Source organism: Carex rostrata, chromosome 2 (assembly GCF_964058835.1).
Source record: "Carex rostrata chromosome 2, lpCarRost1.2, whole genome shotgun sequence".
NCBI lineage: Eukaryota > Viridiplantae > Streptophyta > Magnoliopsida > Poales > Cyperaceae > Carex > Carex rostrata.
Window position 1 is genome coordinate 4,535,710 of NC_135919.1, and position 13,547 is coordinate 4,549,256.

The window sequence follows — 13,547 nt, forward strand, 5'->3', positions numbered from 1 at the left end:
TCGCTGATCTCCAAATTAAAATGTGTTTGGAGACCAACTTTTATATTTTTTTTTAATTTTAATTAACATTTAAGATAAGTACGAAATAATTATTTTTTATAAAATTTGATTTCTAAGTAAATATGAAGATCATATTGAGCAAACAGTTTAGATCTACTATTTAGAGTTTTAGACTTTTAAAAATATGAGAAACAATGTAGCATTTTAATTTTACTCTGTATTTTATGATTAAAGACTGTATATGTACATGAGCGTGTGATTTTTAAGTGGATATATAAAAAAATTGGAAATTGCACTTAAAAAACATTAATTTTATGAGATAGCTTTTGCTCTCTGCTGACTGCTGTCATCCGATGAATTAAATATATTGTATGTAATCAATGTCCCTAAATTGATTCTTTGACGGAAAAGGAAAAAAAACGGAAATAATAAAAATAATCGCTTTTAATTTCACCCTAGCAATAAAAGAACAATTGAATTTAATAGATATATTAATCAGATAATTCTCCAATACACCACATATTAGTTGAGGAAAAAAAAGTTCAAATGATGTGGACAATTGTATATTGGGCTAATAATTGAAACAGAAGTGCATTCCAATTTTAATCTAGTGTCTGACTTTATCCTTTTTTTATAAGAACAAAAAATTAATTTCGAGACAGAAAGCAGTTGCTTTCATTATGCCATCTTAAAAAAAAAAATAATAACTATGATTTAATCAGAATTTCATTGACACGACTGCAGTTTAAAACTGCGGACAAATTTTTTTTGGTCAGACATGATTTTATTATATAATTTAAAATAAAATGCTATAAGCATTGAAAAATTAACTTCCATACTTTTTAAAAAATTTTATATGATTGACCTCATACTTTTTTGTATGCATTTGACCTTTATAACTTGAAAATCTGTCTCGGCTACTGAATAAAAAATATGAATGATGTGACATGTAAATTTGAAGACTTAACATTCTTTATAGTGTATTAATTTAATATTTCTCGCTATGTTAGCTTGCTTCTTATATCATTGCGAGGTGCAAATCAGATGACAAAGATTCTTATTTTGTTGTCATAGTTGTTATTATTATGACACAAATATCACACATGGTTTGAACTGTTTGATTCAAATAGGCACAAATTTTCAATCATTCTCCTAAACATGTCAGGTGAGGTCTAACATATACAATACAATACAAATCAAACGATTTTAAATAGGATGCTATATTTGTGCTATAATAACAATTATTGTAGCAAATGTAACCCATTCACCTTATAGAATCCTTATTGTGACAAATACAATGGTAGAGACAAAGACCATGTGGTAAGCGGTACAGGGGTACAATAATATGCCTTTCTTGGACCTACCATTTAAAATTGAATTCCTTTCTCGCGCTCTCTGCTTGCTTTGATCTTTAACCTCTGTATTTAAAGCCTCTGGCACGGGTGCGTCATGTGTATAATCTACTAATCTAGTGAAGGAGTTAGATCCAGTGAAGTAACTCAATCTTTGGGTTTTGAATTGGGACAGTCTGATTTGAATTCGTGATAATCTATCTGAAATGGAGTGCACACAACCGACGAATTCGAATCGGATGGTCCCGATCAAAAACCCAAAGATTGGGTTACTTTAGGGGATCCGGACCTCTAGTGGAGGGGTTTGGATTTGAATTCATATCACCTAAGGTACCTCAATTTTTGAGTTTGAATCTGGTCTGTTCGTTATATACTAGCATGGATTTTAAAGAGGCCATGTGCATTACGCCATTGGGTCAGATTCTAATTACACGGTTCAAATTGAAACTCAAATGAGGCATTACCTCAGAATATTTAAACTCGTTCGGATCTTCTATCTGAGTTATGTTAAATACAAATAAGCAGAGATGAAATTAGAAAATTGAAATTGAAAACAGTGAATAATTTACTGTAGTGTAATTTTATATAATAAGAAGAACATTCCATATTTAAGTACTTGTAAAAAATATAAAATATAAAAAATAAAGCTGCTAAATTAATTGATAGAGAAAAAAGTTTGTAATATAAGATTGGATACAAATAACGAGGTGGAATTTGTTATTTAAATCAAGTTTGTAATCTATTTTTATAGTAACTTAAATTTGAATTTGAAATTCGGATTGTCTGATCAAAATCCAAGCTAATTATTATTAATTTAAAATTTTACGAAATTGCTTTAAGATTTTTTTTTTTAGTAAGAATGATCCCGATTTAAACTAAAATTTGAGTTAATTTATGGATCTGAAATTTAACAGGGCTAGATAAGATAAGCGGGTTTGATAAACGGACCCATTAATCAGACGGTCGGCACGCTCGTCGAATATTTTTAATCAAATGTACCTTGGATTTGGATCCCTTTGGTATTGCTTCGCAAATTCTAGAGACCTCCAGGTTATATTTCCTCCAAGGCTACACATTATTTTCGCTTACAATTTGAATCAGCTGCGTGCGAACTGAAATTTATATTCTCTGTCATTTTAAACTTTTTACCCTGAGTTCCCATTCTACCCTTCAAACTTTCTTATCACACCACACGAATTGAACTTTCTTGTCATATTATAAGTCCGTACGTCCGATAGAATATATTTAATTTTTCATTTTTCGGCCTAATTAATTTGCTCCGGAATTTTCTTTTTGTACGTAGGGGAAGTGGGAAAAATGGAATTCATATCACATAAAGTAACAAAATATTTCTGTTTAGATCCGGACTGTCCGATCAAAATCCATATAAATATTGAATGGGCCATGTGTATTCTACTTTGAATCAGATTGATCCGGATTCAGATCGAACGACCCAGATGTAAACAGAAATATTTTGTTACCTTAGAGGATATGGATTTGAAAAATGAGCGTGTAAACGTTATCAAGTCCTTTAATATGAATTTATATCGTTTTGTAGTAATCTAATTTTTGAGTTTTTGCGAACTGTCCAATTCGTATCGGTAGGATTTGGCTACAGTGTTATGGGTTGCATAGAGGGCTACGGTGCTACGGCTCAATATTCGAGTTTTCAAAATCTTAACGGTCGATTCAAACCGTTCATCTTGTTCTCCATATTAATATGTGTTTGGATACTAAATTTTACATTTTTTGGAATTTTTTTACTATTTTTTTAGATTTATTGAATATCGTTGTTTTCAGACAAATCTGGACCATAAAGAATAGCGATATTCAATAAATCTAAAAAAATAGTAAAATTTTTTCAAACAAATGTAAAATTTGGTCTCCAAACACATATTAATTTGGAGAACAAGATGAACAGTTTGAATCGACCGTTAAGATTTTGAAAATTCGAATATTGAGTCGTAGCACCGTAGCCAAATCCCGTATTGGTATAGATATTAAAGTGATTCTATGCATTACAAGCACAGACCGAATTGATCTGAATTCTGATCATACGGTCAGATTTCAAACTCAAGGTCTGAGGTAAATGCAGGCTCCTTCAATTCATGTGTAGTTTCACCATATTTTTTTTTTCTCTATTCTTTTGCGTTCTATGTTAAAAAAGAATCACAGTAATATTATATTGTTCAACCTTTTTATATTAGTTATTGTGAAGCATTTTTTTTTTTCTGTGAATGTATTTGCGTGTCGCCGTGTTGGCGAAACTAAAATGGATACTGACGAAGTTGAACAATCAAGAAAGAAAGTGGAGAGGGATAATGGCGTTTTCAAATAATACTTTGGCATATTTAACAAATTCTCTAGTGTGACACAGCAACCACCAAATAAGAAAAGCCATTAGGATTATTTTCAAGAAAAGAAATTCTCTGATATGTATATTATACCTAAATTATATAAATCACCGAGATATCGTTATAAATTAGTATCTTACCTAATAGCCAGATACGGTGCATTTTCCTTTTTGCTTCCAGCAATTATTGTACAAGCTCATTGTTTGCTTCTTAAAAAATAGAAAATCATAAATAGAAGTACACACACAACACGCAATAAATATTATTATGAATCCATCATATTTGCAATTAAATGACAATTTTTTTTTCTTAAGTGAGACAGAATAAAACAATGCACCCTCACTATATTTTACTTGTAAAACAATATGATTTTTTATCAGTGAAAATATAGTTTTGTAAATATAAGCTATACCGATTTTGTTAAGAAAGATAAGAAAAGAAATTAGCCCCAAACCTCTCTATAAATCCAAAAATTGTAAATGTGTCCATTAAATTTTGTAAATTTTTTATGCATTATAATCTCCCTTCTAAAATAAAATGACATTATATTTGATTTCCTAGCATTTTTAATCTCAATTTTCTAATTCTGCTCCTGCCCAAAAGTTAAATCAACTGATAACGAATAGCCGAACCTGTCTGGATTTAATCTTAATCAAGTATGTAACATACCTAATTGGTAATAAATGTGCCATTTGAATTATCTCATCAGTACGTAATTTTAATCAAATAATGGCCATACATTAACCACTAACCACCAATCATTTTCATCTCATTGTACAAAATTAATTGCACCCTTCTGCAATTGCTACGGCCCCAGCTGCCCAGCAACTACCATTTTGTCCGTACAATTGCATACAATATCTCAGCAGAGCTTGACAGTCGACTAAACCATAATATATTAATCAAAGTATATAAGAGAATCCAAGGTAAGGTTATTGTCAACAATCTAATCAATTATTTCTTGCTGATTTGACTTGTCATTTAGGTTTCATTTAAAAATTCCTAAAAAGTCTGGAAAATAACTTCTTGTTCTTCACTGAAAATGATTTTTTGCTGGGCTGTTAAGTGCTTACCTCTATTTGTAAGTATTTCATCAAACACCTCTTCTTATAAAATAATAAAAACGGCCTTAATATAACCCTATTTTGTGTTTTGACACAGAATTTCAATTGCCAGGTTGTTGTAGGTGTACAGGGGAAAAGAGAAGAGGTGATGATTAAGTTCAAATAGAGGTATAGAATGAAAATGTTCCCTTAGGATTAGTTAAACAATGCATATCCTTCATTTTGGAATATATCTTTGTGAAGCTGGGTTTAAATTGAAAAGAAATTTGCCGCTTTCTCCATGAGCATTTCGTCGAACAGATTCAGGACAACACATCCCCCTCGTCATTTGTCCCTCTTAACTCCATTCCAAAAAACCAAAAAAGTAAAGGGTTTGGAGCTCTGATTCTCATGTCTGATAATAACTACATGTTGAATGGTTGTACATGTTGAACAGTTCAGATTGAACATGTTGAACAGCTAATGTCCCTCTTAGCTCCATTCCAAAATCCAATGGTAAAGGAGTTTCAGAAATATACCAAAAAAATGAGGTAATAAGGTCTATGACTGAGGCCTGGTATCAAAGCATAAGAAGCTCCTATACCTGCTTGAAACTTGGTCTTGGCCTTGACGTGGATAAGAGTTTCAGCGTGAGAGAAAATCACTGCTCTAGCCATAGATCGGTGACAGCTGATCAGTGACAACTAGAATGAATATGACAATAGTGCTGTTTTCCAAATTTAAATTACTTATTTAGTATAAGTATATCATTAGATTGAAGGCCGCAAGCCATGACAGAGGGACATCTAACTTCTATCAGGCATTGCATCAAACAGTTTGTTTGCAGTGAAAAAAATGGTAGGATATTCATACTTAAGAAAAGGAAAAGATACCAAAAAGCAAAACCTAAGAATGGGTTCATCATCTTAGCATTAAACTCCTTGTATGATGAGAAATATCTTGTTAAGCAACGCATAACCTTGATTTTGGGATAAATCTTTTGAAGCTGTGTTTAAACTGAAAATAAATTTGCCGCTCTCTCCAGGAGCATTTCGTCGAACAGATTCAAGACAACACATCCACCCCGTCATTTGTCCCTCCCAAAAAACCAAAAAAAAAAAGGGAAGGGAGTCTGTCAGACAACCACTGGACCATCCCAGCAGACCAAGGCCAAGCAGGGAACGATCCTCTACAGCCACCGGATCTCCAGAGAGAGATCAGGGCCGTTAATCACGCTCTGATCCAGTGGTCGTGGTTCATCAACCAGACTTTGGTGCCTGTCTACTTTCCTCTCAAGGAGACAGTAGTACGATCCTATAGAACAGATCCTGTTCAAGTAAGGTCGTGCTTAGATGGTGCTACGGCACATATATTAGGGCTTCCTCTTCCTTTTACAATTTCGCTTTGGGACAATGCTCGTTAAACTTTGGTAGTAAACCGGAGAAACGCCTTTGGGATTAAAGCATCTTGGGCTAAAATAATGGGCTGGATGAAGTGGTTTTAGGTCTTGTTTCGTTGGAAGGCTTTCTCAGCCTGACCCAATGAAGAGATCTTATCAATTGAGCCCCATTTTTCTTATAAAATAATAAAAAGGCGTTTCCGGGTAAAGGTTTTAACAGTGGAGTTTTGGCTTCATGCAGCACACAAACCGTATGTAGCGCTGTTTTGATTTTATAGTCTGTGAACTGCATGAAGCCAAAAGTAATCTGTTAAAATCTTTACCCGTGTTTTACCAAACAAGGAGCAATAGAACAAGCATTTTTTTTAGGTTTAGAACAAGCAATTTTAAGCACTCTGTTCTTTTGATGTACATTTAATATTAAACCTGATCAGCAAGGTCATAGCAACTCCCTACAAATATCAGGGTTTTCTTTTTTGCCATTGATTTTTATTGAAATTAAGTAGCCTGGCACAAAAACGAAAAGAACAAATTGCACAGTAGTTCAACACTAATGTATATATGAGGAGGGTTCTAATACCTCATGTTTTTCATATATACATGATAGCTAAAACTTAAAATTAGCGAGAAACAAATATGTAAAATATTTACTAAATGATGTATTAGATATGTTGCAAAAGGGATATACATAATGGTACAGCTCTGATCCTTTTTGTAGAAATATATGACGAGTAGGGCTGATAATGATTAAGATTCGGCTCAAACTCGACTCGGCTCGTCAATTGTAGCTCAATGATTCGGCTCTTAACTCGGCTCATTTTTGAAAGAAAAAACTCGGCTCGACTCGGCTCATGAAAGAAAAAGCTCGACTCGACTCGGCTCATAAAAGAAAAAGCTCGACTCGGCTCACGAACTCGCGAGCCGGCTCATGAGCCGACTCATATTTTTAATACATGTATATCTTTATTTGCTATGAGGCCTACCTTCATGCTCATGTTTAATTAATTTACATGTAGAGACGAATATTTTCAAATTTGTAATACATGTATATCTTCATTTGCCATGAGGCCTACCTTCAATTTTTTTTAGATTTCAAAATTTTTTTCATATTTCAAATTTTCAGATTTCAAATTTTTTTCAGATTTCAAATTTTTTTCAGATTTCAAATTTTTTCAGATTTCAAATTTTTTCAGATTTCTAAATTTTTCAGATTTCTAAATTTTTCAGATTTCAAATTTTTTTCAGATTTCAAATTTTTTCAGATTTCAAATTTTTTCAGATTTCAAATTTTTCAGATTTCAAAATTTTTCAGATTTGAAATTTTTTTCAGATTTGAAATTTTTTTCAGATTTGAAATTTTTTCAGATTTCAAATTTTTTTTCAGATTTCAAAATTTTTCAGATTTCAAATTTTTTTCAGATTTCAAATTTTTTCAGATTTCAAATATTTTCAGATTTCAAATTTTTTCAGATTACAAATTTTTCAGATTTCAAATTTATTCAGATTTCAAAATTTTCAGATTTCAAATTTATTCAGATTTCAAAATTTTCAGATTTCAAATTTATTCAGATTTCAAAATTTTCAGATTTCAAATTTATTCAGATTTCAAATTTTTCAGATTTCAAATTTTTTCAGATTTCAAATTTTTCAGATTTCAAATTTTTTTCAGATTTCAAAATTTTCAGATTTCAAAATTTTTCAGATTTCAAATTTTTTTCAGATTTCAAAATTTTTCAGATTTCGAATTTTTTCAGATTTCGAATTTTTCAGATTTCGAACTTTTTCAGATTTCGAATTTTTCAGATTTCAAATTTCAAATTTTTTCTTTTTCAAATTTCAAAGTTTTCAACATGTAATATGAGCCGGCATTTTGAAATTATTTTAAAAAAATGATATTTTTTTCAAATTTCTTTATATCATTTCTTTAAAAAATAATCAAAGTTTTTCAACATGTAATTTAAAGTCACAAGAATATCTCTATCCCACTTCAATCATTTCTTTAAAATAATTAAATGATCATTTTCTTAACATGTAATATGAGCCGGCTCACGAGCCGACTCGCGAGCTTGCGAGTTGAGCTGAGTCGAGCCAAGTGTTTACATGAGTCGAGCCGAGCCGAGCTTTTTTCTTTCAAAAGTGAGCCGAGTCGAGTTAGGGCATTTTTTAGTTTCGAGTCCGATTCATTATGAAATATTGAGCCGCTCAACTCATTGATTCGCGAGCCGGCTCGACTCATTAGCAGCCCTAATGACGAGTCCTTAGATTATTTTTCATGTATAAATTAAACACATTGTATGTTAAACTAATTCATTTGAAAACATAATTTTATCAAGTTGGAATAATTAAATGCAAGTTGATTCAACAAATTTTCAATATAAAATTTAAGATAATATTTTTTCATTTATTAATAAGTCAGTTGTCAACTTACTAATAAAAAAATTGTATTAGTGCTACGATCCACCTACTTCGTAGAAACATTTTTTTTTTTTTGAGGAAAACCGTGGGCGACTCTGTAGAAACATGATTGCTCTTGATGGTAAACTAGATCGCCGAATATTTCTCCTCTAATCTCCGTCTTGTCTCCTTCCCTGTACATCTTTCTTAGTTCTTACCTCAAACACCCCATTGACCCCAACATATCATTCCTCAGTTCTATCCCTCTCTTTTTCTTTGCTGTTTCTGTCGAAATGACAGGAATGGAGTTCATTATTGGAGGGAAGTTCGTAGGTACCGTTATTGCCAAGGTGGTTAATCTGGGGGGCTCCTACCTCGGCAACAACTATGATCTGCACACCAATAGCAAAAAGTTGCTCAAAAACTTGGTGGAGATTCAACTTCCCCATATCCAAAGCGTGATTGAAGAAGCCGACAAGCGACAAATTACCAACAAGCATCTCGCGGAATGGCTGGAGAAGCTCAAAGATGCTGTATATGAGGCAGAAGATGTTGTGGATAACTTTGAGGCCAAGAGGATTCGTGGGAGTATCAAGGGAAAGGGCAAGGTTAGTGAAATTGCCTCCTCATCTGTTAAGATGGTTAAAAACCTGGTTTTTTCTGATAATGATTTGAAGGAGTTGAAATCTGTTGTGAATAACATTGATACACTGTGCAATAAGGATTCAATTAAAATATCACAAATAATGAATTGTGATAAAAGGAAAGAACATTTGGACGGTCCTGGTAGTGAAACAAGATCCGACTTGGCCACTGATGCACCCATATTTGGCCGAGATAAAGAAATTGAGTTTATTTTGGACCTGATGTTCAACATTATACATGGAGATTTTTACCATAAGGCTATAGATGATCCTAATTTAGGAGAAGCGAGCAGTAGATTTTGGGATATCCTACCAAAATCTGTCAAGAGCTTTTCAAGCTTGATTAATCCTTGGTCACCAAAGTCTATTCTTACAGTTAAAAAGGGTGATGTGCCAGAACAAAGTCAAAACGTTAAAAAGGGTGATGTGCCAGAACAAAGTCAAAACGTTAAAAAGGGTGATGTGCGAGAACAAAGTCAAAAAGTTAAAAAGGGTGATGAACCAGAACAAACAATGATTACTACTAGAGAAGAACCTCATTTCAACAGAAATCACAAACTAGCGGTTATTCCCATTTTTGGTGTAGGTGGAGTTGGGAAAACTGTTGTTGCTAAAAAGATATACAACAATGAGAGTGTGAATGAGCATTTTACTTTAAAAGCCTGGGTCTATGTCTCAGAATGTTGTGATGATAAGAAAATTTTGCGAGACATAATACTTTCTTTTGGAGATAGGTTATCAAGTTATACTCCGATGAATTTGGAATATCTTGGACGTATGCTTAAAATGACTATCAAAAATGAAAGATTCTTACTTATCTTAGATAATTTGAGAGACATGACAGAGCTCAAATGGAATGACCTGAAGTCATTGCTCTGTTTTGGGGAGGTAGGAAGTGTCGTTGTTGTAACCACCCAAAGCAGAATCATTGCAAACACAATAAGAACTCTACCGGTAGTAACACTGGAATGTTTGGACACAAAATCCTTTTGGGAATTATTTGAATATTTTGCATTTGGTGGTTTAAAATTAGGAGATTTGAAGGATCAACCACCTTTGTCTCCGTCAAAACATGACGACTTGAAAAAGATTGGTAAACAAATAGCTGACAAGTTGCATGGGTTGCCTCTAGCAGGCGAGTTTATTGGGACCTTGTTGAGTAAGAGGTTAGAAAGAGAATTCTGGGAAGATATTCGTCGTAGCAATTGGTGGAACATTGAAGGTGCTCGCAAGAACATCCTTCCATCAATTGGTGTTGGCTATAATTATTTGGATCCTGATCTAAAACAATGTTTTGTATTTTGTTCCATATTTCCAAAACTGTACGTGTTTCAAAGGAAAAGATTGGTTCAGATGTGGATTGCACAGGGATTTATTCAACCCAGTAAAGAAGAGACATATTTGCTAGACAAAGGAGAAAAAAGAATAGAAGATATAGGAGAGAAGAGGTTTGATGAACTTGTTGACAGATCCTTCTTTCAGCCAACATTAAGAGATGGCGAGTACCTCATGCATGATCTAGTGCGGGACTTAGCTATTGCCGTTTCCTCTAATGAATTTTGTTTTGTTAAAAGCCACGATAAACATCTCCCATCTTTAGCCCGCCACTTGGGAATAGATTGTGATAATTTAGAGGTAGAGTGGAAATGCAAGGATAGTGCAAGACTACGGACTATGATTTTGTTTGGTAATTGGACAAAATGCAGTGCCGAATCCATTGGTAATATCTTTGCCAAATACAATCGTCTACGTGTGTTGGATGTATCTTATATTGAGCTTAAAACAAATGAACCCATTAATGTCGCTAGTCAACTATCGCATCTTCGATTTGTGGATCTCTCCTTCACTGGTATTAAATCCATTCCTGATGAATTTTGTGCCTTATGCCATCTTGAGGTGCTAGATGTGCGAGGCTGTAAGTTTGAAAAGTTACCTGAACGAATGAATCGACTTATAAGCTTGCGACATTTTTATGCAAGCTCTGATACTATTTCTCTAATATCCGGTATAGGGAAACTAACCAAGCTCCAAGAGCTTGAGGAATTCTGTATAGAAGACAGTGAGCGGCCTGTTATCAACAAGGGGCATAAGATCAGTGAGTTGATGCACATGAATGAACTCCGCGGACACCTTGTTCTAAGTAATCTCAAAGCAGTACCTAGTAAAGAAGAAGCAGTAAAATCTCAATTAGACAAGAAAATATACCTCAAAAGTTTAACGTTAATTAATGATTATGAAGAAATGCCGGGAACCAAGGTGAATATGGAGGTTCTTGATGCTCTAAAGCCAGCCCGTAGTTTAGAAACTCTAGAAGTGTATGGCTGCAGATGGAAATCTTTTCCAGATTGGGTGTTCTCTCCTCATCATGGTTTTAACAATCTAAAGGATATTTCTGTAAAGAGCTATTGGTTAAGAAACCTTCCTGCTTTTGGTGAGCTCCCTTTCCTCGAACTACTCTGCTTTGATTCTTTACCATTAATTGAGAAGGTGGGTGGAGAATTTTATGGCAGGTCCGATGTGGTATTTCCATCTTTGAAGGAATTGAAATTCCGTGTGATGGACTCATGGACACACTGGTCGAATGGAGAGGCTAGAAAGATGATATTTCCACGCCTCAAAAAGCTCCACTTGGAATTTTGCAAATTGAAGGAACTGCCTACTGATTCTTCCATCTCATCAGTGGTAGAGCTTAAATTGCATAACTGTTATGACCTTCGTAATATTGGAGAAGTATTGCAAGGGATGCCTTCTCTTTCTCACTTGATCATAACTCAAGCCCACGTTGAATTTTTGTCTATATATTCTACCCCGTTAAATTCCCTTGAGGTTATGCACCTCGAGGGTATTAAGAAACTTTGCCTTGTTGAAGGGTTAAAGTCCCTTATTAACCTGAGAAAGTTAGTAATAAAATATTTCAATGAAATTCTAGAGTCCTATGAAGTAGAACAAGAGAATGATCAGATTTCTCAAGAAGAAAATGAAGAGCAATGTTTGCAATTTCTAACTTATCTGCACCTGTGCCACAACTGCGGAAGTACTCAGAGCCTCCCAAGAGTAGGAAGGCTGTCGTCACTGCGTACACTTTTGATAGAATGGTCCCCTGCAGCAGAATATACAACAGGTGAAGAAAGTTGGTTCATCCAATTAACATCTCTGGAGAAGCTTGAGTTCCGGTGTTGTATACTGAAATGCCTTCCTTCCACATTATGGTTACTCACTTCCTTGAAGAAGCTACACATTGATGATTGCCCTCAGATGCTTTCATTACCTGAAAACGGTTTACCAAAGAACCTTGCTGAACTGTATATAGACGAATGCCCATATCTAATAGACCGATGCCAACCCACTGAAGGGGATGATTGGCATAAGATATCTCATATTCCATTTGTCCGATTAGATGGGAACACATATTTATAATCTTCCTTGTCACTTTTATCTTTCAAAGGTACGTGTATAAACAAAAGACAATATATTCTAACTCTTTCCATTTTGCTTTCTTATGTGCTTTTAAATCTTATGGAGAATGTATATTTTTATCTCCCTTAGCCATCTATAAAATCCACTACAGCACTAAACGGTTATTGTATGTGACAGTTAGTGTTTATCCTATGTGTCAAATTGATAAATAAGTTGAACTTATTACCAACGGTTCATTCCTAACAGAGTCGGTGAAAGTGAACCAACTTTCAATGACTCTTCATAGAGCATAACCATTGGTTATAGATGAATTTGTTGGTGAATATAACATCAATCACCAACTGTTCATATAAAAGAACTGTTGGCGATAGTTGAATATTCACCAATGGTTTGTCTACAAATAAAAAACGTTGGTGAATATGATAGAAAAACAGTCGGCGAATAGTCACTAATACCTACAGTTCTAAAATCAAATCTAAAGCTAACTTTTTTTTTTTCCGTATCTCAGCACATCCATAGCGCCCTAGCCTCCTTCATCTACATAATGGAAACCTATCAAGGTAATTCACAATTTCTTTTCCTATTTAGCAGTACTCTTTTGTCTCTCGTTTTGGATGTACAATTTTGTGGGTTGTCATATATACTTACAATTTTCGTAAGATAAATTGATATTCAAGTATTCCATTTCAGGCTTGCACACAATTGGTGTTAGTGTTCCAGATTTCCAGTGGCCATTGCAGGCTCCCTCTTCATCAATGGTGCTCTCAGCCCCTTAACAAGACCTCCTGTACCCTTTTCTTTCTTTCTTTCTTTCTTTCTGTGATTTATTTGGGATAAATAATTAAATATTAAGAAAATATAATTATGAATTATGTTCTGGTAAAACCACAGAGGACAATATCATCGCCGTGTCTACCTATCTATATAGAGAACATCAGTATGGG

The 13,547-nt window shown here is 33.9% G+C and overlaps 1 protein-coding gene and 1 non-coding gene across 2 annotated transcripts; one reads left to right on the forward strand and one right to left on the reverse strand.

Annotated features, from left to right (window-relative positions):
* Positions 1 to 5,878: 5,878 nt before the first annotated feature.
* On the reverse strand, positions 5,879 to 6,095 carry LOC144550729 (small nucleolar RNA U3). The gene has a single exon (XR_013510570.1). It is a non-coding gene; the product is annotated as a small nucleolar RNA U3 (small nucleolar RNA).
* Positions 6,096 to 9,696: 3,601 nt separating this feature from the next.
* On the forward strand, positions 9,697 to 13,139 carry LOC144569858 (putative disease resistance protein RGA4). Its single transcript, XM_078320334.1, has 2 exons — positions 9,697 to 12,631; positions 13,112 to 13,139. Exon 1 carries the CDS (start codon positions 9,700 to 9,702, stop codon positions 12,601 to 12,603), a length of 2,904 nt encoding a protein of 967 aa, XP_078176460.1. The 5' UTR covers positions 9,697 to 9,699; the 3' UTR covers positions 12,604 to 12,631; positions 13,112 to 13,139.
* Positions 13,140 to 13,547: the final 408 nt, after the last annotated feature.